General features: G+C 41.7%; 1 protein-coding gene across 2 annotated transcripts in view; it reads left to right on the forward strand.

The window, feature by feature from the left end:
* The window catches only part of SLC26A7 (solute carrier family 26 member 7), a 125850-nt gene that overhangs the window by 51880 nt on the left and 48818 nt on the right, over window positions 1-25152 (forward strand). For both annotated transcript variants that reach the window (XM_020813789.3, XM_072999109.2), the window contains one exon: window positions 17923-18087. In XM_020813789.3, the coding sequence (XP_020669448.3) occupies window positions 17923-18087 (165 nt within the window). The remainder of the gene's footprint in view (window positions 1-17922; window positions 18088-25152) is intronic.

Below are 25152 nucleotides of genomic sequence, written 5' to 3' on the forward strand. Positions count from 1 at the left end.
TTTACCCTTAGAAGAGCTCTCTGAGATTAGTGAAGTGACAGAGAGTGACCACCCTGTGAATTTCATGGTTCATCAGAAACTGGAACTAGTATCTCCCACATTGCAGTCCAAGGGCACCATTACACTATTGAAATAAATCAGGAAATGGATCGGGGTTTTTGAAATGGTTTAAAGTCACATGGTGGTCATGTGGTTTTTGCGGTCAGTGTGTGCGTCTTCTTGGGACAACTTTTAATCTGATGCGGAATGTATTGGTTGAGGGAGTTATACAGGCTTTTAAAATTGGCACTATGCAGCTCCAGCGTTCTGTGTTTCCCCTTCCTGGAGTGAAATACCTGCACCACAAAACTAAAATACAAATTAAAAAAGGCCACCTATAGCTATGGGAAGATGTTTTGTTTGCCGGCACATCATCCTGGAATCGCTTTTGAGATTTTGTCCTGTCCCCACCTGCCCTCCTGCGGGCTGCCTCTCACAACCGCTTGCCTCTGGTACCACCAACTCACTTTGCACATAGGGGCAATGTGAGAGACAGGGACAAAAGCCATGTTCTTCCTCTGTGGCATGATTTGCAATTTTTTTTAACTTTTTCCCCCAAACTGCCATAGTGCCAGATCTGTGTTACAGATAGGGAAGAAAAGAAAAGGAAAAAAAAAAGGAAGAAGCCCAATACTTGTGATCCTGGCATCCAATACTTGATAAACCCCACAGACACAATTTAGTCCATCATAGGCAAGCACACATGCAACAATGATTCATACTAAATTGAGAAATAATTGAGTTCATAATTGAGTGAAAATAACTAAGTCTCCAGCAGGTACATCCGTTCTGGATTAACCCTCGCTATGTGAAAACATCGCTAAACGGAATGTAAAAACCCATTGGAACGCATTAAACGATGTTTAATGGGCCCTAAACTTACCATTCAGCGAAGTTTCCTCCATAGCGGCAGCCATTTTCGCGCCCTCGGTAAGCGAGGGGAGAGCACGGAAACGCTGCGCGTGGCCATTTCAGGGTTTCCGGCGGCCATTTTGTAACTGCCGAACAGCTGATCCGTGGGCATCGCGAAGCGAAGATCAGTAAGCAAAACGCTTACCGATCGTCGCTATGCGAGTTTTTGCCATAGGGACCGACGCTATGCCTCCACATTAGCGATCCCGAAAAAGGGATCGCTATGCGGATTTGTCATTATGCGGTGCGCTCATTAAGCGAGGCACCACTGTATTTAAAAATTCTCACTTTCTGAACAACAACAAAATATTCCCTGGCCAAAAAAGTGCACCTTTCGCTGTACATCATGTAAGTGGATATTTTAAAATCAATTTCAAGCATGCTAAACCTAATGCAAACCCAGGAGTATTTTGATATGTAACCACATCCCAACACTCTGACCACTATACCCTAGTGTTTGCTTCCCAGCAGTGTTCTGTTTCTCAATAGGGTTCTAATAAGTACAGAATAGTGATACATATTCTAATATTCTAATATTGCCCCCATGAAGTCAGAGACTGCTGAAAAAGATCAGCCCCATGCGATAGATCCCTGTAGAAATAGCTTTCCAAGTGGCTAGACCAAGATACATGAAGACTCACTGTGAATGAGCTGAACCGCATGGGAAGTGGCATGCAAATGTTATCCAAGGAGCATTACATATGTTCCATAATAGCATTTTAAATGCTTTTGGGTGGACAAGTTTACTTCTCTTACATAAAGAATGTTCATTGCAGCAGTTCCTCTCCTGAATAAAATCAATTTGGGCCTAAAAGAAAGAAGCTGGAACATGACATTGGGAAACTGCCTGTTTCCTTTCCTTGATAAGATTTTCTGCAAAGATCACATGCACCATTGCTTATTACTTTTCACAATACCCTTCTTATTTTACATTTTGTTTGGCATGTTCAACCAAGAAAGCTGGTTCTATTTCTCTTTTTAATTTGCTTAATGTACAGGTACTTCCTTCTACGATGCTGAGTTGAACAGGAGTCTTATATGTGTTTTAGAGGGCATCCAGTGTATACAAGTTGGTTAATAGATGGACTAACACATACTGGTCTTTTTCAAAAGAAATCTGTCTTAATGCTGAGTGGAAATTTTCAACCACTCAGTGGAGTGAAGCATTAAAGCACACTGCACAGCTTACCTGCAGCCAGCTTTAAACTCATTGTAACAAGATGATGCCTGACAACTTTGCCATGAATTTTGGGGACATGCATTTATAATTTTTCTGCACTACTCACAAGTTACTGGTGCATGCTTGAAGAAGGGATTTTTAATCCATAAAAGCTTGCTTTAAAAAAAATTAGTGGTCTAATAAAAGTATCAAATATTTAGTGTGAGGTAGTGGATAGAGTGCTGGACTAGGACTCTGGAGATGGGTTCAAATCCCCACTAAGCCATGGAAACTCACTGGGAGAGTAGAACTGGTAAGTTAGAGACTCAGCACTTTGAATTGTGCCTGGGAGCAGACTGACAGCCAGTGGAGCTGCTGTACCAGGGGTTTATGTGATCTTTGTGACCAGCCCCATTTTACTGCCACATTTTGAACCCACTGAACACTTTCCAAAGGCAGCCTCATGTAGAGTGTGTTACAGTTATCCGGCCAGGATGAACTAAAGCATGCATCACCATGGCCATATCAGATCTCTACAGGAATGGACGCATTCTCTCTCTCTCTCTCTCTCTCTCTCTCTCTCTCTCTCTCTCTCTCTCTCTCTCTCTCTCTCACTCTCTCTCTCTCTCTCTCTCACACACACACACACACACACACACACACACATGCACACGCTAGGAAGTTGCTAAGGTATTCTGAGTTAGCCTTTCCCTGGTGCGTGGCCTGAAGAAGTGGTTTTGAAGCATTAAAGCCTGAAAATTGTTTGATTGTTTTAAAGCGGTCTAATCACCTTTCTGGAGAACAAGGTTCTCCACTTTGCCATGGTAACGCACTGGGGGAGTAGAACTGGTAAATCCACTCCTTAAATATCTCACCTTGAAAGTCCTATTAGAGTTGCTATAAGTTGGTTCTGACTTGACAGCATAGTAGTAGTCTACCAGAATGGACATTTCTGTGGCAAGACACTATTTCAGCAACGATGTGAACAATAATCCTCAAAGCTTTCCAAACTTGCTATGACTTATTGCACAAAAGTGCAAGAACTCTTCAGCCTTCTGTGCTCTTGTGAGGAAGAGCACTTAAGTAGAGTTTCTAATCTGAAGCAATCTTTGTCAGCATGCATTACATATAGTGATATGACTTTTTAACAACATACACCTAAATTTCTATGCAACAGTATATGTGGCTAGTAGCAAATATCAAATAGTTGTGCATGAACAGTTGTTTATTTTATTCAATTACTGAAAATATTTTTTTACTCCATCTTTCTCCAAAGAAAGGACCCATGGCGGCTTACATAATTAAAACACAACATTAAACCTAAGAGCAGTGAATTATCCAAATATTAAATGAATTTATAACATTATATTAAAAATGTCAGAAAAAGCATTACTAAAACAGATTTGGAAGCAAAAAAAGGCAAACATCTTGTTTTAAAACCTCCCCTAGACAGTCTATCACCAAGGAAAAGCCTGCCAGAAGGGAAAACGTTTTGCCTGCTTTCGGAAGGACAGCAATAATGGGGCCAGCCTGGCCTCCCATGGGAGGGAGTTCCAGAGTCTGGGAGCAGCAACAGAGAAGGCCCTCTCCTATGTCCCCACCAAGCACACCCGCAAGGATAGTGGGACAGAGAGAAAGGCCTCCCTCATGATCTCAGTACCCAGGCTGGCTCACCGTGGACCTAAGGTGCTTGGACCTAAGGCTCTATATAGGTTAAAACCAGCAGTTTGAATTGTGCCCAGGAATGGATTGGCATTTTTGTTAATTATATCCAAATGTTTTTAATACAGTTCTTTGAAGTTATCTGGAGGTTTTCAGTGACTTATGAACAAGATCTCTAAACATGTGCTGTGCTGTGTGCAAGTTGTTTTATCTGATACTGTGCTCACATGTGGATGCAAGTCCAAAAGAACATGCTTTAATGCCTGGGCGTGATCATTATGCCATCGTTTGCATTTTGGTGCCTTTTCATAAAAGCAACTGGTTGGCTGCACCTAGTTTTGCTCCGTTTTACATAGAAGTCAAGAGCTTGGATTTTTAAAAAAATTGCTATAACTCCCAGCTAGCATGGTAACATTGCCATGCTGTGGATGTGACACATGTATTTGTCACACATATGATGAACCAACAGCTGGATTCTTGCAGTTCTCTACATGAAACTAATTTCCAAAAAGAATGTTCTTGTCTTATGTCACATCGGCTTCAAGACCATACCGAATACAGTATTTGCAGATTACAGTACATATTAAGATGAAAACGGTTTGCTTTGGTGTTAGTGTGGTGTTTCTAAAAGAAAAGCTCTTCTTTTCCATACTGACTCCTGTAAACAGTCCTACATTGGAAAGACCTTGTTATATGTTACCGATAGACATTATCAGAAAGAAAACATCTTTTGTTCTCGTTTAGCCTGGCAACGAAAGCTAATCTGTCTATGCTGTTGTAATCACTGTTTATCTAATGGAGAGGTAAGGAATGCTTTTGAACCAGCACGCAATAGCAGTGGAACTGTGGGAAATCGTGCCTCTTTCCCTTTCAGAGTTTTCTTTGAACCAGCCTTTCAGCAGAACAGGGTTTCGATCTGTGATAGTTTTCATCTTCATATGTTTTCTCCTGTTGTTCTCCTTCCTCTCTTTTTCTCCTCCAGGCAACCCAAGCCTTGCCTTTCCCTGCGCAGCAGGATGTTTCACAACCAGCCAGATATATGTCTAGTCCAGCTACCCCAGTCTCTTGCCTTCCAGATATGTTGGATTAAAGCTCCCGTCACCGTTACAGCTCCTGCCGGGTTGTGCTTCGCTGGGTGGCACCAGATTGGGAAAGGCTGACTTAATCTCTCTCTGTGCCAGCTAGTGTACATAATTGTGATGTCTGCCTTAAAACAGGGTCTTCCACAGGCAGTACTTTTGGGCACTACTTGCCATTTCTTTCCTTAGCTTTTAGTGACATTTCACAGTGTTTGGTTGTTCAAAGAGAAGGACACGTAGAGGAAGTATTGTAACACTTCCTTCCAAAGTGTGTGGTGATCTGCTGGCCACACCAGGTGATATTTGCCATTCTGGCTTTTTCCCACTTGTTCCCTCCTCTGCTCTTATTATATACCCTGCAACCCCCTGTCAACACCAGGTATTCTTTGCCACCTTCTTCAACTTCTCACTAACCCCCTTTCCTACCATTTCCACAATGTTCTTCACCGGCAACACAACACCCATACATGTATGCATATATACTCCTAGTACTTGCACTGTTCTAACTTGCTGCTATATTCTTCTTATGGCAGTATATGAGATTGCATTGTTGGGCTCATTAAGCATCTGAACATATAACAGATACCTCTCTGTGCTCCTGGGAATGTTTGCTCCAATGGTTATGGGAGCTACAAGTCCTTACCTCAGCCCCCCCCCACTCCTTATGTGTGTGTTAGAAGCCCCTGCCTCTTCCATACATTTTCAGACATCTTCCTTGCTCTTGCCCTGCTAGTACAACTTCACTTGTTAGTGCATCATTATGCTACCCATTCCTAACAGGTTTTCCCCCCATTTTTTTACTTGTTCCCTTTTAAAAAAAAACTACACTGAACAGACTTTGCTAGTAAAACAACTCTTTTTCTCTGTTGCAAGGCACACAAGAACCAATATAGAGTAAAAGATATGCGTGGAGTGTGTGGCTGCTTACATAGGCTTGGTTCCCTTTATGTGGGGCTATGGCTGTGTAGGATTCAGTGGTTCTCTGTTTCTGATATAATTCTTCCATGATGGTGGTTTTAGAACTGTTATCACCTATCCCATATATATTGCTTGTTTACTAATAGTGGTGGAAGTGAAAATAGATACTTTATGGCCGTATCACTGGCAAACAAAAGAAGCACAGGTTTACATTCAAATATCACACATTATAGAACACATAATCACAGCAAAGTCCACTCAAAATGCAGATCGTGATGTATCGAGAGAAAAAGGAAGTGGAAAATCCTTTCCTCTGTTTCTTAAATATATGAAAGAAATATTAAATATATATAAGATAAGATTAGCTAGCTAGCTAAATAGACAGACAGACAGACACACACACACACACACACGAGAAAATACATAATTTTTGCTTTTTTCATAACAGTTCTCATGGGAAGTATCTTGAAAGCTGGATAATGTTTGGATTTCGGTGAGAAAACTAACTGGGGAAAAAAGTTTTATAAACCATCTTTCAGAAGCTAAAAAAAAGAAAAAGAAAAAAAGGTGTTTACAAACAGGCATAGAGTCTATTCTACAAATTGGTTTGTAAACATATTTGGTTTGCTTTTTCTCTTTGAAAACTGATCTAGGTAATGTTCATTTGGGAAAAAAAATATATTGGAGACAATATCACAAGAGAAAGAATTCACTGGCCCTCTCCCTTGCCTTTCCACCTCCCATTGAATGCTGTCAACACTTTGAAAAAACATGGGGAATCCATAGGAAGCATAGATGGCTTGGGGCAGGTTTAGTGTGCCTCAAGAGTTCTTGCCTTTTTAATTTATGCCAAACAGAGTGGGTGTTTAACACTGTAAATAAGTAACAGAAAGGTTTGAGCATAAGCCTGGGTTTTGAAAAGATGTAAGAAACTGGTTTTATACTAGTTTCATATGCTCCTTGAAAGACACTATTAGTTATGCTATTACACAATTAAAATGAAGCTTCTTTCATAATAAGGTTTAATAAAGTGAACTGAAAGAATTCACTTTTGACACTCTTCCAACTTTTATTTTCTTAAGCTACAACATTCACTGGTGACATATTAAGCATATTACTTCACATTAGATCCCAGCTAGTCTCATTGAGTATTAGAGCTGTTTCTATGTGAATGCACACTATCGGGTGAACCTCTGAACAGTAGCTATAGGGGGAAAAATGTAAGATGAGGTCAGCTGATTTGAAACTTTGTCAATTCTGGAGGCAAACATGTTGAAGCTGAGGCTGTCCTACTTTCAGCACATCATGAGAAGGCAGGATTCTCTGGGAAAGATAATAATGCTTGGAAAGGTTAAAGGCAGCAGGAAAAGAGGAAGGCCAAAAATGTGATGGGCTGACTCCCTAAAGGAAGCCACAGGCTTGAGTCTGCAAGAGCTGAGCAGGGCTGTTGAGAACAGGACATTTTAGATATTGCTCATTCATTGTTGTTCTTGTTTAGTCATTAAGTCGTGACCGACTCTTTGTGACCCCATGGACCAGAGCACACCAGGCCCTCCTGTCTTCCACTGTCTCCCAGAGCTGGGTCAAATTCATGTTCGTAGCTTCACTGACACTGTCCATCAATCTCGTCCTCTGTCATCCCCTTCTCTCTGTCTTCACACTTTCCCAACATCAGGGTCTTTTCCAGGGAGTCTTCTCTTCTCATGAGATGGCCAAAGTATTAGAGCCTCAGCTTCAGGATCTGTCCTTCCAGTTAGCACTCAGGGTTCATTTCCTTCAGAATTGAAAGGTTTGATCTCCTTGCAGTCCAGGGGACTCTCAAGAGTCTCCTCCAGCACCACAATTCAAAGGCATCAATTCTTCAGCGGTCAGCTTTCTTTATGGTCCATCTCTCACTTCCATACATCACAACAGGAAAAACCATAGCTTTGACTATTTGGACTTTTGTTGGCAAGGTGATGTCTCTGCTTTTTAAGATGCTCTCTAGATTTGTCATTGCTTTCCTCGCAAGAAGCAGGCATCTTTTAATTTCATGGCTGCTATCACCACGAAGATGGGGCCAAGAAAGTAAAATCTGTCACTGCCTCCATATCTTCCCTTCTATTTGCCAGGAGGTGATGGCCATGATCTTCATATTTTTGATGTTAAGCTTCAGACTGGGTTTTGTTTTGTTTTGTTTTTGGCACTCTCCTCCTTCACCCTCATTACAAGGTTCCTTAATTCCTCCTCACTTTCTGCCATCAGAGTGGTATCATCTGCATATCTGAGGTTGTTGACATTTCTTCCGGCAATCTTAATTCCAGTTTGGGATTTCTCCAGTCCAGCCTTTCGCATAATATATTCTGCATATATATTTAATAAGCAGGGAGACAATATACAGCCTTGTCGTACTCCTTTCCCAATTTTGAACCAATCAGTTGTTCCATATCCAGTTCTAACTGTTGCTTCCTGTCCCACATTTCGATTTCTCAAGAGATAGATAAGGTGGCCAGGCACTCCCATTTCTTTAAGGACTTGCCATAGTTTGCTGTGGTCCACACAGTCAAAGGCTTTTGTGTAGTCAATGAAGCAGTAGTTGATGTTTTCTGGAACTCTCTGGCTTTCTCTATAATCCAGCGCATGTTTGCAATTTGGTCTCTAGTTTCTCTGCCCCTTCGAAATCCAGCTTGTACTTCTGGGAGTTCTCGGTCCACATACTGCTGAAGCCTACCTTGGAGGATTTTGAGCATAACCTTGCTAGTGTGTGAAATGAGTGCAAGTGTATGGTAGTTGGCATTGCCCTTCTTTGGGATTGGGATGTAGACTGATCTTTTTCAATCCTCTGGCCACTGTTGGGTTTTCCAAATTTGCTGGCATATTGAGTGTAGCACCTTAACAGCATCATCTTTTAAGATTTCAAATAGTTTAACTGGAATACTATCACTTCCACTGGCCTTGTTGTTAGCCATGCTTTCTATGGCCCACTTGACTTCACTCTCCAGGATGTCTTGCTCAAGGTCAGCAACCACAGTATCCGGGTTGTCCGGGACATCCATATCTTTCTGGTATAATTCCTCTTTTATGTCTTCTGCCTCTTTAGGCAGGTCCCTACCATTTTTGTCCTTTATCATGTCCATCTTTGCACAAAATGTTCCTTTAATATCTCCAATTTTCTTGAACAGATCTCTGGTTTTTCCCTTTCTATTATTTTCCTCTGTATCTTTGCACTGTTCATTTAAGAAGGCCCTTTTATCTCTTCTTGTTATTGTTTGGAAGTCTGCATTCCATTTTCTGTAACTTTCCCTATCTCCCTTGCATTTTGTTTCCCTTCTCTTCTCTGCTATTTGTAAGGCTTCATTGGACAGCCACTTTGCTTCTTCTTCGTGATCTCTGTGAATTCACACTAAGGGGTTAGGTCAGTACCTGTGCAGAGGCCTTGGAATATTCTGGAGCTGAACATTCACTAGGACCCCCCCCCACACCCCACGTGGTCCACCCATCCTAGCAATTGCCTCAGTTTCTTTTTTTCTGCTGCTGAGTTCTCATCTCTGGAGCTCGCTTGGTGACATCGGTTCATCCTAATAGATACAGATTGCTTTCGTCAGATTATTATCATCAAATAGTTTGTATTTCCTGTTAAATCCCTTGATTATTCCAAAAAAAAAAAGAGAATATCGTTATTAGTTTATCGTTTTGCCCCCCTTCTTCTCTTTTTCGTTTCCCGCCTTTTATGGCCCCAACGGGCCCCTTCAAAAAGTGCATTTCTTGCACAAACAAGCTCCCTACTTCATATGGACATAAAGCTTGCTTATTCTGTCTGGGAGAAGCTCACCAGCCTTCTGGCTGCCATCATTGCAAGAATTTCACAAAACAAGCAATTAAATTGAGTCAACAAAGACTACGTTCTTTTTTGTGGGACCAATCCCTTCAACCACAGACCAGAATGGACAGCTCGCAAATCCCTCAGCTACCAGCTTCTTCAGCCGCAGCATCTCCGGTACAATCCCCAAAGTCTAAAGTTACAAACCCAAGTCATCCGGTTCCACAACGCACTCTACACCGACGTCTCAACCGAAATCAAAGCCTACTAGTACAAAGTTAAATAAATCAAAGAAACTTCCATCAGATATTCATCTGGTACAGCAGTCATCAGTACACCAGCACACTACCATCGATTTGGACACTGATAAGGGATCTATTCCACCGGTTTCGAAACACCCTCCTTTTCCGCTGCTTGCTGGATCTCCATCATGGGCGGGTACCTCGGCTGAGGTATAGGCAGTGGAGTATTCATCTGGATCAAGCCCCAAATCTTTGGCTGGCTCTGTGTCGGTGGGTGAGTCTGGGTCACCTTCCATCCCTGACCCAGTTACAGTGAAGAAAAGTAAGGCCAAAACACACCATACCAGTTGTTCCAATACTGTCGTCTATCAGCCTCCGCATCACTCAGGGCTGAAGGTATCGAAAGGCTGAAGGGCTTGTAAACATCGGCTCAAGCACATTACGCTTTTTGAGCCCAATCCATTTTATGAGATGCCGACCATGCCATACTGCCACCACCATCGATACTGGCATCAAGGTATGGAGCAGTACTTTGATCCTCGGCTGCAATATGGGTACTGCTACCCCTCAGATTTGTCTGCCTCCTCCTCATCTCGGTCTCAATCAGACCTTGAATCATCAGACGCAGACAATATTATGACTCTGGTACCTAGGGCCCGTACCAGGCATCGCAAAAGACATGGCAGCTCTGCATCAGCACAACCATTATCGAAAAAGCATAAGACCAACAAACACTCAGTACCAACTGCGTCTTGGGATCGAGTTGCTTCGACCCTGACATCACCTAGGGACTGAACTATAACCACTTCTCGGGACCGGCCATCTATTGTACAGGCTACAACTACTTATACCGACCCAGCCCTCGATACCGGGCACACCACCAAGGAACTGAAGAGAACACTAGAAGGTGCCGCGCTTTCAGCTCCATTAAAAGATGACCGGCCACCTAAATGTCGAAGAGTAGAGTGCTCTCCTAATATCTCTGATCCCTCCTCTTCACAGTCATCTGATTCTGATTCCTTGGATTCTTCATTGTTTCAGGAGTCACCTCCTAATCTGGCAACTCCAGATTCTGATGTCGGGGATACAAATCCTCCATCATCAGCCGAGGATTTTGCTTCATATTCTCATATGGTCCAGCGCATAGCGAAGACATTGGACCTTGACATCCAACAACCCACACAGTCAGAATTGGACAACGTCTACCATGATATCGATGAGGATCAAATGCCTCCCCTCCGTATGGACTTTATACCATCATTAATAAAGTTGGTGAAACAATCCTGGGCCAAACCCTCCTCAATACTACAGATCTCACATAGAGTAGAAAACCTCTACAAAACACATGGTACCGATACTGAGTTTCTTTCTAAGCACCCACCGCCAAACTCAGTCATCGTTGATGCCACTCAGTTGCGGTCTTGCAACCGATCCACTACCACTTCGCGTAATAAGGAGGGCAGAGAACTAGACACAATTGGATAAAGGATCTACTCCCTGGCTCCTTTCACCCTCAGAGCTGCAAATTACCTGGCAGCTATGGGGGCATACCACAAGCACCTTTGGAATTGTGCCCTACCATCTCTTCAGGCAGCTCCTGCAGAGCTCAAACCACGGGGCCTCTCCTTCCATCAGGAGGCCATGGCTCTGGTCCGCCAAGAAAGAATTGTGGCGCAGCACATCTGGTCAAGGCAATAGCTCTACGAAGGCATACCTGGCTTCGATTCGCCAACATCTCGGAAGATTTCAAGATACGGATCGAAGACTTAGCTTTTGATCGTTCCGGCTTGTTTGATACTAAGACTGATGACATCCTGGAGAACCTGCAAAAGATGAGAAAGACGGCACGCTCTTACAATATTCAGCCCTACTATAAATCTCAACGATACCAGTGGCGATGACAGTATCCTTTTAAGCAATACAAACAGTTCCCAGAAAAACAATGATACTTACCACAATAAACTTCTTATCAGCCTAGACAACATGGACAACTTCAGAGTCCCCACCAGTCCTACAGGTGCCCTGAGAAGAATAGCAAACGGAGCCTTTGACTTTCTGGCCCCCTTTTCTTCCCCCCCGCCCGCCACTCCTATTACCCATCTTGCACCTTTTTCCCCTGCATGGGTACGTATCATGACAGATTCATAGGTGCTGTCCATCATCGCAAATGGCTATGCAATAGAATTCCTATCTCTCCCTCCTCTTCGAATTATCCTTACCCCTTCTTCCACCGCTCTCAAATCAGAAATTCAATCTCTTCTCTCAAAATCAGTCATATCACACATCACTCCAAATCCATCCAACCCCGGTTTCTTCTCCAGGTACTTCCTAGTTCCAAAAAGAGACAATTCTCTACGTCCCATTCTAGATCTTCAGGACCTCAACTATTACATTGCTCAGCGCCATTTTTATATGGTGACTTTGGAATGCATCCTTCCATTGCTGCAACACAAAGACTGGTTTTCAGTCATCATGTTTCCATCAGATGCGACCACCGCAGATTCCTCCATTTCTCTCTCGGATGTGCCACTTTTGAGTTCAGTACCTTTTGGCCATTTGGCCTGTCGACAGTACCCGGGGTATTCACAAAGTGCATGGCTCTTGTGGCAGTATATCTTCATACCTGCGGGATCTCAGTGTTCACGTACATAGACGATTTCCTACTAGTACCTCATTCCCGAGACCAAGCACTAAGAGACATCAGTGCCACTCTGTCTCTTCTAAGGGATCTTGGCCTCAGAGTCAATTTCAAGAAATTAATGCTGACCCCCTCGCAAAGGGTAGACTACATAGGCGCAGTGCTCGATTCTCATCATGCCAGAGCCTTCCTCCCTGGGGAGCATGCAATCAAAATACGGGCTCTTGTGACGGCCCATCAAGCATCTACTCGGACTCATGGCCTCCACCACCTCTGTATCCAGCATGCGAGGTTGAAGATGTGCTCACTGCAAGCATGGTACCTGTCTCTGTTTGACCCCCTTCTCGAAGCACCCACCATGCACCTACAGGTTACCCACGAGCTTGCCAACCAGCTCCAGTGGTGGATCACACTGTCCAATCTATTCTTGGGTCTCCCCTTTGCACCATTTTTGTTGACAACTCAGGTGACAACCAACGCCAGCCGTGTCAGTTGGGGAGCGCACTGCGGAGACCTTCATGTGCATGCAACATGGTCAGCATGAGAAAGGCTTTTCCACATCAACAACCTGGGGTTATTAGCCATTCTCAAGGCATTCTGTGCTTTCCTACTAATTATTGCAGGTACTGCAGTCCAGGTCACCACAGACAACACTATGGCACTATATTATGTAAACAAACAGGGAGGCACACATTCATATCCCCTCCTATACCTCACTGTGCAATTTTGGGAGTGGTGCCTGGACCACCACATCTTTCCGTCAGCAGTGCACATTGCCACTCAGGACGATGCCTGGACCGATAATCTGAGCAGGAGAACTTTCCAGATGCACAAGTAGTCTCTCGATCATGACGTGTTCCCCCAAATCTGCAAACAGTGGGGCCAACCTTTGATAGACACGTTTTCTACAAAGACGAACAGAAAATGCACCAGCTACTTTTCAAGAGCGGGGATCACTGGGAGATGCCCTCATGATATCTTGGAGTATTCATCTAGTCTATCTCTTTCCTCCAATACCACTCATCTTGTGAACCATTGAAAAAATGAAACAGGACCACATCAATGCAATTCTAATTGCCCCATACTGGCCAAAGCAAACGTGGTTCACAATGTTGACCTCCACAACATTCCAATCAATGTGGCTACCTTGTCGCCCTCACCTCTTCACACAGCACTAAGGACAGACCTTCCATCCCAACCTCCAATCTCTACATTAGACGGCCTGGAGAATCTTACCTCAATAGACACTATCCTTTCTCACTTGAGGAAACATTCTACAAATCATCTCTACACCTATAAATGGATGGCCTTTCAAAAATTTGCAAGAATACATGCTCTTGCAACCGCACCGACTACTCTGAGAGTGGTATTACTTTTCCTATCTTACTTATTTCATCATACCTGTTATTGTCTACACTAAAGGTCTATATGTCAGCTATTGTGGCACACCAACCCCAAAATTCTGATGCTGCTTTATTATTTTGGCATCCTACTTTGAAAAGATTCCTCCATGAAGTAGCCCACCTTAATGCTCCTAGACCGTTCCCTACACCTCAGTGGTCGCTACATACTTTCCCGAGGTGGCTGTCTCCCACCCTTCGAGCCCCTCGCTACTGCCACAGAGTACCTGTTATTGTTTAAAGTCCTGTTTCTAGTGGCTATCACCTCTGCCCGTAGAGCATCTGAACTGGCAGCTCTCCATGTTGACCCTCCTTTTCTTCATTTACACCCAGATAAGGTCACCTTTTATCCAGACATTTCCTTCCTTCCCAAAGTGGTTACTGATTTTTACGTCCATCAACCAATCATTCTACCTACTTTCTTTCCTGAACCATCCACTGGTGTTGAGAGATCCCTCCACCTCCTGGACGTGTGGCATGCTTTAGCTCTCTACATTAAAAGGACTGCTTCCTTAGGAAATCCAAGAACTTGATTGGATGGGCTTTTCTTGGCAAAAATACTGGAGTGATCATGTTTAGTCAGAACTCTCCACTATGACCTGTCCGTCTTGGGTGTCCCTGGATGGCATAGCCCATAACTTTTCTGAATTACTCAGTTACTGAATTGCTCATTCATAGGATCGCCATAAGTCGGAAGTGACTTTATGGTACTTAACAACAACAAGGTTAAAGTGTTATGGCTGTTGAGTGATGAACATACCTGTGTGAATTTTTCCTTGTTTTCAACAGGCTTTAAAGCAAAGCCTACGGCCATTAGAGTACACAAACAGGAATGAAACCCAGAAGAAATAGCCTATCATTCCTTTGGAGACAGTGTTATCTTCTGAAATTGCTTTGTTTATTGTTCTTAGAAAGGCCACTTTCATCACATGAGCTGATGCAACTGTGTGTATCCTTCAAGACAATTCAGTGCCAAATTGTCCCCAGGCACATTTGGTTGTTGGCCAAGATACAGGTTTTCTGTGTCTCTTGATCCTTGTAACAAAGTGTCATCATGAGAACCCATTTCAGGTAATTTAAAGATCGCTATTCTTGAGCAGCCTTGTCCAAAATGAACGATGCCTGAAGAGAACATACCATATTTTCATATAATTAGCCCAACCCTTTCCTTTTCAAGATGACTCTTGGCCAAAGATACATCTGAACAAGCCATTTCTATTTCACATTGTTGATTTTGGAAGCACACTGTGGGTTTCCCATGTCCATTTGTCCTTGGACCTGTTCCTTTAAAAAATTTCATAATCTTTCACTTTCCGTGGCGGCAGCAGCAGCAGTGTCAAGACATGTACCATCAATACAGACTCTTTTGTAAAGTGTTTTAAACTTTTGGCTAAATAATATTGAGCAATGGCCACAGTGCAACAGAGTTAAGCATTCTTAAACGAATGGGTTTCAAATGGCTTAAGCACCCCTTGTGTGAGATTGCAGCCAGTGTCTAGATGGGCTGATGAAGTTAAATGCACCTTCTCATATACATTTCTCATTGCACCACCTTCTTGTTTGATTTCTTACATATTTATAAAAGGATTCCTAGCATATATTGAAGAGAACTGTTTTGTGTGTGTCTGTTTGATGGCCTTTTTTTTCACATGGCTTTAAAACTAAGGTCTGCAGTGGATCCTGGTAAACCCTGTGATCCTTTGCACTGAACAGAAACAAACTGGGAAGATGTGAACTTGTGTTCTCTATGGTCAAACTAAGTCATATTGTGCTTTTTTATATTATTAAATTCAACTGCAATATGAGAAGGTCAGGAATAGTGCTGACTCACTGTGAAGTTGCACCAGAAAACTTGAATCTGTTCAGTTTAGGTAGCCACAAAAAAAGCTTTGTTTGTAGCTTGTCTGCAACTCTATTGAAGTGTCTGTAGGAGGCGAAGTTCAGAGGAACTGCCTTAACAAGATGTACAAAGGCTTTCCTCCTGTCATTTCCTCCTTTGATTAGCCTATTTTGTGTGTGTTTAAGTGCTCTAGTCTAGCATATCAGCACTGGCACAAAGTCTTACTGGCTTTACAATCCATTTTTAAACTATAAAGAGGCTTTCCTTGCCCTCAACTAGGGCAGGGGAGTCTTGCCAAGGCGTTCTGAGGCTTGGCTTTGCCCTGTGCTGTTAGAAAGAAAGAAAGAAAGAAAGAAAGAAAGAAAAAGAAAAAGCAAGAAAAAGCAAGCAAGCAAGCAAGCAAGCAAGCAAGCAACTGCCAAAAAAGCTTTGCCTGCCCTTCCTATGTACTGGTAGAATGGCTTTTCTCCACTTGTTCAAGTGATCATACATCTGAACTAATACGAGTTAATGAGTTGTTTTTTAAAAAGTAGAAGCCCCAGTGGCAGAAGAAAACACTACAGATTGGAAGAGGCAATCAATGGGAAAAAAGTGAATTAGTAAGTCCCAAACCTGTGATATGTCCTGTATTTTTTCCAGTGTAGTTGCACCTTGAGTTAGCACCATGCTGCAACCAAAAAAGCCTGTATCTGAAAGTGTCACTGAGGTACATAAGCCTCTTGAGTTTAAAAATGTTTTTAAATAGGTTAACACAAGAATAGAACCTAATGCAGTTTTGTGGCACACATATGGTTGTGAAAAAAATGCATATGTACACTGTATCCTGCACAGTGAAGACAGTGAGTAATAAATATGCGAGTAAGGATTGGCAAGACAGTGACATTCCATTCCCAGAGATGTTAGGTTCTGCACAGTAAGAATGTTTGTGAGTTACGATGCTGGTCCTCAACTCCCTTGCTTCAAACGGCATTATGGATCAAATCCATATACCCAGTGGTTTTCTCCCCAGTCCCCACCCCACCCTGGCACAAGTGCAGCACCTTAACGAGCACCTTCTCCTCCTTCAGCACTGTTCACTGAGATCTGCCTGGAGACTTGAGGGAAGAATTAACATTTCTGTCGCTGTGTAGCTGCACACTTGCTGTGTGCACAGATGTCTTTTAGGAAAATTAGGAGCACCTATTTCAACAACTATTCCATCTAAAACTATGAATTTGTTGTACACTTATAGAAAATACTTTATCAAATTCAGGAATTCAAGGGTCACTTTTAAGGTTGACTAGAAAAAAAGCAACAAGGATGGTAGTCTGCTGTTTGAGGAGCAGTCTATCTAAGTATGGCCACAACAACTATGAATGCAATGATAGCGTGAAAAAATTGCAGTCTGCATTGCTGGAGGGACTGCCTGTACCAACAAAATCACAGATCTGCAATATATAGGTATAATGCCGTACATTCAGCATTGTGCTCGCAAATGCTGAGTCACATAATGCAACATTCTTCTCCTCCCCTCCTTCATGTGGGTCTCCATACCAGCCAAAATCAGAAACAGAGGACTACCCAGCTTTCAAGAACTGGTTTTGGGGTACACGGGGATCTGTAGGAGAACTTTGCCAGTTTGACTGGCAAAACCAACGGTGCTAATAGAAACACATCTGGCCCTTTTTAAAAAAAGAGGTAGAAACACAATTGAGGGCCACTGTTTCTACCTCTTCATCCTGTGAGACCCAAACATCTGACCTTTATAACTTCAAATCAATGACTATGAAATATGAAACTGAATCAAAGAGAAACTGTGACTTGAATAGGTTTTTAAGTAGCTCTGGCGTAGTGTTTGTGGTTTAACTTTTCCATCCTCCACGTTGCGTTTATAAGCTCGGGTTAACCAAAAAAAACAACAACACTTAAAACAAATATTCAGAGAAGTTGCTGCACTGAATACACATTGGCAGAGCCAGCTGTTGTTATACCTAATCTCGGTGCCAAGCCTGGTAAACCAGAGATATGAAAGAGATAACATATAATAAATGTATGAAAGTGGACATGTGTCGAAAAGTTTATTTGCATTATGCAATGCGTAATTTAAGAACCACATCGTTTTATTAGCTCATGCCGCTATTTCATCTCCCACCCTTGCTAGAAAAGAAATGAAAAGATGGGCATTTCTAATTTGTGCATTATCATCAGTAATTGTGTTCATATGTAATCACAGCTGTATATCTTTGGTTTCTCAGGTAGCCGTGTTTGTGCTGCACCTGGGCAGTGCTACCTTCTTGCTGACAGAGCCAGTGATAAGCGCAATGACAACAGGAGCCGCCACACATGTTGTGACCTCACAAGTGAAGTACCTCTTGGGGATGAAAATGCCTTACATCTCGGGACCCCTGGGATTCTTTTATGTGAGTTTTTCAGCTGAAGACTAAGCAGCCAGGCTGCTTTGCTCTTACTTTTATTTTAGCAAAAATCAGTATTAGCTACGAACGTCTCCTCCTTTTCTAGTCCTATGCTCAGCCTGTTTCTTTATTCAGTTGTGCACCTATTCAAGGAACAGGTTTGTACTAGAGCTTGGCAGTGTTCCTTCTTAGACTGTAACTCCCAGAATTCCAGCCAGCAGGAGCATGTTGGCTGGGGTGATATGTGGAGCTGTCTGCTGAAAAGGTAAGTGTCCTTAGTTTTGCTGACTAGGGTTATGTGCTGATTCAGCTGGGCACCTCGTGGGCCAATGTTATTGGTGAGGCTGCTCCTAGATTCAGATAGTCATGATCCACTTTTGCATGGTCTTAAAGTAGTGGTTCCCATTTTTTTTTTCAAATCACAACCTCCTTTTATAATAGCCAAGTTAAATATGACCCCCATACACATTTACAAAAAAGGCATTTTTAATTGGGTAAAGTCACCCCTTCTCATAAAGTAGAGCCTTTTCAGATCCAGATATTAAAGTTAGGATATACTGTATGTGTATGTATAAGAAACAGGCCCATAAACATATATTGTTGTTGTTTAGTTATTGTGTCTGACTCTTCATGACCCCATGGAGCACGCCAGGCCCTCCTGTCTTCCACTGCCTTCCAGAGTTGGGTCAAATTCATGTTGGTTGCTTCGGTGACACTGTCCAGCCATCTCATCCTGTGTCATCCCCTTCTCCTCTTGCCTTCACACTTTCCTAACATCAGGGTCTTTTCCAGGGAGTCTTCTCTTCTCATGAGATAAACATATATACTAATTTTAATATCCAGCTCTGAAAAGTCAAGGAAGAAATTATTTAAGAAGGGCTACAACATATGTAAGGCAACCCATGACACACACAACCTGAAAACATTTTGTTATCCACTTCCAAGTTGGGAAACACTTTCTTAAAATGTTCAGTCTAGACTACTACATTGCATTTGATGTGGGCCTGCCTGTCAAGCCTAGGAGGAAAATGCACAGCCACTAAGCTAATAATTGGGACCAGCAGGTGGGAATAGATCTTCTCAATATTTTAAAAAAATCCACTATCTCTAGTTTTGTTTCTGACCATAAATCAATGTGTTGGTCCTCCTTATTCTTACAGCCTCACATTCTCTGGTAGAGAGACATCAGCCTGCCATGTGCAGTGCAATCATATATCCTCTGGATTTATGATTGCACTGTAGTCCTCTGGATTTTCCACAACTAGGATAGCATAGGTAGGGAATGAGTTGGAGATGGCCTTTTTGGTCAAGGAACCCCACTTAAGGGATATGCACCTCCCCTTTGTACACAAACTGATGTCTTCTTGATGCTTCCCAGTGCCAGGAGAAGGTCTTTTATTTTCACAGACTTTTAGTACAACATCTGATGAAATGGCTTTTCACCTGTCTTCACCTTTTGTTTCATTTTTGCTTGTCAAAATGTGCTTTATTGTTTTATTGTTCTCTTTCAATCAAAGAAATAAACAAAGGCGTGCCTGAAATTTTAACAACCATCTGATTCTTTTGGTTTGTGTTAGGCTGAGTAAAGGTTATCTGTGAAAGATAGTTCATTGAACTTGGTGGATTTGTGGAGGCTTGAACTCCTCTCTCTTTACCCCAAGTATCAGGTTGTATCCAGAGATTCCTTTATCCAGTTTTCAGGATGAAGCCTGCATTAGTCTCCTCTTTTCTCTTCAATGTTCCAGACGCTGTAGAATTAGCTGTCACTGAAACCAGAGTCCAAGCTAGATCTCCATATTTCAAAGCATATATTTATCCTACCTTCAAGCACACCTTTCTTAATTCTGTACTCTTCCACTTGTGCCCATTGAGTTGTTGATGTCTGTGCTGTTATTAATCAATAGCATGTCTGCATCTGGGATATTGCAAATTATGCAGATATGCAGTTGCCAGAATCCAGTTGGCATGATACTGGAATGAGTGAAATCATGTATATTGAATAGGCAAGTTACCACTCATTAATGAGGTACTCATTTTATTCTTAGCTGTGTGCCTGAATGCAGGATTAAGTGCACACCCAGGAATGCAAACAGCACCTTGGAAATTAGTTACAATTTTCAACCACAATTTACTGTACATGATTTCACTTGTGCAACTGTAAATCAGCAGGTAGATTCTGGCCTTTGAAAATATACCAGATGGGCGGGATATAAATGGAACAAATAAAAAATAAAATAAAATAAGATTACAGTTGCAAGGCTTTGTTTATGTTCCACTTGGGGGAAAAAAACAGATTCTACTGTATTAGCTTATTTCTCAGTTACAAGGAAATATGAATCACTGAAAACATTTGTAAATGTGAATACCCAAATCAGAAATAAGATATTTCAGTGATATTAATTTCCTGACTTTTTGTTTTCAGTGAAACCAGTTACAGCTATAACATTCTGAAATACTGACAGAGTTGAATTATATCTAGTGTAGCTGATGGATGAATGTATGTGGTTGTATATGTACATACCTGGCCAGAATCCTGTTGGGGAAATGCATTTTACTGTGACAATTGAGTAAGTGGTTTCATCTTTTCTGGCTGGTGAATTTTTGTGTGCCAGATCATACACTGGTTGCAAAACCAAGCAGATGACTGGTACTGCAAAGAATAGATTGTCAGAAGGGGAAAATCATTGTGCAATTATGCCTGCACTTTATCACAACAGGATTTTGGTCCAGGTTATTAATATATTGGCTACTGTGGAACTTCATAAATATTCTGCTTAGCTAAAATGGAATGGGTATAAGGACTCTCCAGCTACACAAATGCAAAGAAATTGCAGGCTATAATGAGAGGCAACAGCAAAGAACATCACAAAGAATGACATTTTTGGCCAGATAGGATAGTATTTTCTTTCTGCAAATTGCTATTGGCAGAGCTACCAACCAGCTATGCCATTACAGTTCTCTACTGCATTAGCAGTTTTCCTCATGTTAACAATCTATGGCTAAGTTCAAAGGATTGTTCTACTGGCTCTTTCCAGCCAAAGGTTATAAACCCTGTTGCTAACTAAACTACCTCTAAATAAAAATGCGCAAATTAAAATCCATTTGAGCATCTCAGGGCAATATTCAGACTAGTAAATGGCAACTTTATGTAACTGGGTCTTAATTAGATTCCTGAAAACAGAGAGGGAGGGTGCCCAGTGGACCCCCTGCAGGAAGCTTATTCCAGAGGCAAAGGGCCCCCCACTGAAAAAGCTTGGTTCCTAGTGTTGGCTTTTCTGGCTTCCTTGGATGTTACAATTCTTTGCATCAAGGATTGCAAGGAATGGGTGAGATGGGTAGCTAGTTTGTCAGAGAGACATTCCGCCAAATATTGAGGCCCTAAACCATTGAAAGCTTTTAAGTAGTCCTTGGATATTGGCATACATATGTTTACCCCTCATGCATTGTTTTAATCTTCCAGAATCAGGTCCTGTTGCAAAATTCACACAGATACAGACAAGCTAAGACATTGTCATCCAAAGAACTGAAAACAGAATCCCCAAATTTTAGTCAGCGGCTGTGTAAATGATTTGTTGGTTGGCGGACAGAAAATGCCTGAGGCAGAAATCATGCCAATTGCTTTTTGCCAGTGTAATGGATTGGGATAAAAATGGCCCGTGGTCTTTTTATCAGCTGCTGTGAAGCAGCCGTGTGATGTGCTCTCATTGTAAGCTAGTTGTTCTCATTCGGAAGAACATTAGAAGTCTCAGCGAGTCCAAGAAATACAAAATTTAACCTGGATCTAACTTTAACCACAATGTTAGCCTTCATTCCAGTGGGGAGTACTCCAAAACACACTCTGTGTGTGTGTGCGCGCGTGCGTGTGTGCGTGTGCGTGTGCGTGTGCGTGTCCTTTAGGAACTGTTTCTGTTTTGTCTACTGGTAAGAATCCTTCCATAAGTGGCTTCTTTTCTTTGGTAACAGTTCTTCCTTTCCCTATGTTCATTCATAGAGGAAGTGAGCATGGGAGGCACTAATTCTGATACTACATCAAGCCTGCCAAAGCTACCTAGAAGGATTTGTTCTGCTTTCTTCCTTGATGCTGGTTATTCTGTAGTTAGAAAAACCAAGACTAATAAAATTGAATCGGAAATTGCACAGGATTGTCCGTTGGGGTTCTGTATTGCCAATCTTATTCCATATCAATGAAATACAATGCAAATGAAATTAATACTGGTTGTTTTGGAAACAATAAAATAATTATTTCCCATGAGGCATTGTACTTTAATTTAATTTTATTTTTAGCATCAAGTGTGGCATAGCCTAGCCACCATGCTGGCCGAAGGATTCTGGGAGATGCCATAAAAAATTATCTAGCTCTTCACCTCAATTAGCAGTAGACAAAATAAATATCTTACATGATGATTGTAATATAATTGGATATGATCTTACAATTATTTGCATGTTTATTGTGACAGTTTGATTGTATTTGCCAATAAATGTGTAAATGGATCATGTATAGATACTCTGTATCACCCCCAAAACATAAGTGGCCCTATGAGTGACAGCCATTTCTAATCTGGTACCTTCCAAATATTTTAGACTACAAAATCTATCATTCCCAGTGACCATAATCAATAATTAGAGATGATGGGAAATAGTAGTCCAGATATCTGAAGGACATCAGATAGATGAATAGAATTCAGCACTTCCTTTTGATAACCTGAGAGCTTGGATTTTTTTTTTAAAAAAGGTGTTCAAGATGACTAGCAGTATGAATGAATGCATGTCAGAAATATAGCTGTGTAATTAAAACATATCATAAAAATTGTCATGTGGCGCCTTAAAGACTAACAAGCTTTATTCGCTTAAGCTTTTGTGGGCTGGGGTTCTCTTCAACAGATCTGACGATATAATATTTCAGGAAGTGTCGTCTTTATCATTTGCAAACAACCACCTTTCATATAAACTACACAGAGACGGAAGGATAGTGCCATCTGGTGGTGGTGGTTGATATTTAAAGGCAGCATGCAGTGGATATTAAATACAGCATTCTATGGATATTCAAATTGAGGGAAAAGCTGTATTGCCCCTCTTGATCTCCCCAATTCAATCTTGGTTACAGACTCTATTTCAAGTCTATGTTTAACACTTTTGTGATTATCATTGGATTGTAATCTTTTCGAACTCTTTTGCTTTTGTTTCCTCCAATTTGCTTTCTCCCCAGTTTTATACCAATATGCAGTCCGACAGAGTTTGGTGCACTGACTATGCTGGCTGGAGGTTTTTAGACCTGTAAAAAAAGCACGCCAACTTCTACAAGCTTTGCAGCCACCAAGATCTTATTCTGCTTTTGACAGATGTTCTCTAGGTGTAGATGATTGCACGATGTCTTATTTTATTAGTATTATTTAACTTTTTTTAAAAAAAGAAAGGATATGCTATTTGTTTCACTGTGACAACTAACTGGTGATTTGGGCTCCTTGTTACCATCTTTTTCAAAATGTATATGTGTGCGTTCCTGTCTGCATATCTAAGGGCATGTTCATCGGCGGCACAGTAGTTTATTTGATTGGTGGGATTCCAGGGCTCAAAGGAGATGCTTTAGCTGCTGTGGCCTTTTGTGTTTGCAGAAAAGTGGAATCTCCATAGTTATGGCCTATGAGCCTCACCCTCTGACAAAATCAAGCCCCTGTGATTGAGTTTAATCACAGTTTGCCATGGCTTAAAACAGCTAGACACATTTCTGGACTTCCATGCCTTTTTCAGCTTCTCCCCAGTTTTTTACAAGATAGCCTAATGAAGAGTGCTACAGAACTTGAAAGTCAGCATTTACACTTGATCCTGTTAAAAGTATTAGCTATCTGTGGGTTTGGGACAGCTTGAATTGAGAATACATAATTCATACGTGATAAAGCTGAGGTTTCTTGGCCCATGCTATTTGCCTACCCAAGTTAAGGGCGAGACTTCCAGCACACCTATTATTTTCTTATATTTTTACATTGTAGAAGAAGATCAGTAATGATGGACAAACTGTCTTCCAGGAAGGTTTGTCACCATTAGTGACCCAATAACCACATGTTAGAACAGAGCATACCATATATAGCAAGGCAGCTCATGGAGCAGGAGGTAATGGGGAGAGAGCTAGTGTGTTTCCCACATCTTGTATTTTCTAAATACATTATTCAGATTGCTACTTTTAGACTCTTCTTTCCTCTCTCTCACTCTTCAGTCAGTTCCTGATCCTTCCTTCTCCTAGTTTAAAAAAAAAAAGCTAACAGCAGACCTGCATGAATGGAATCCAGCTGTAGTATTTTTTATATCTAACAAAAGGGAATATTTTTCTTCTGAATTATCCCTAATAGGTTCTCCCTAGTAATAAATACTGTAGCATGTTAATTTCTTTTTGTTGTACTACCAAGCCTTGCAGTAATGATTCCTTCTTAGTCTTTACAGGCCCCAAACTAATCTGTGGCTCCCTGAAATACTTAATTATCCTAATACAAAGGAAGCTCATGATTGTTCAAAGAAAATTTGAAAACTATTGCTTTATAGTAGAATCCAGAAAGATACACTGATAGTGGGTCTGGAGTGGGCAGAAGCCTCTTGGGATGGTACAAGCCCGTTCTATTGACTGATCTCAGGTCTGCTGGCCCAACTGTGGTAGTGGCTAGCAGAAAAGCCAAGAAAGGAGGACAGGGCAGGACAGAGGATCTGAGTTATGTCAGATCCAAACTCCTCTCATCTCAGAGTTCCAACCACAATGGAAAATATGGAGCAGTTGACTCACAAAATCCCCACTGATTCTATGGGTCTGTTGTAGTGTGACTTACTACACTAAGCAACAGGATTTCAGCCCTTCTGTAGCATTACATTTGACTTCTTCTATTTATTTAAAAGGATTATTTTTATTATAAAAGAGTCCTCCCTCTTAAAGAGATGCTTCAAAATTAGGCAAAAGTTCTGTGTGTATGTCTCCACATAGGGGTTGCTCTGGAGAGGGACCAGCATTGCCCTTCAGAACACCAAATAATAAATATAATTATTTAACTTGCCATGGTATTAGTTTTATATGAAAAGTGGGACTGAAAT

Source organism: Pogona vitticeps, chromosome 4, assembly GCF_051106095.1.
Source record: "Pogona vitticeps strain Pit_001003342236 chromosome 4, PviZW2.1, whole genome shotgun sequence".
Taxonomy (NCBI): domain Eukaryota; kingdom Metazoa; phylum Chordata; class Lepidosauria; order Squamata; family Agamidae; genus Pogona; species Pogona vitticeps.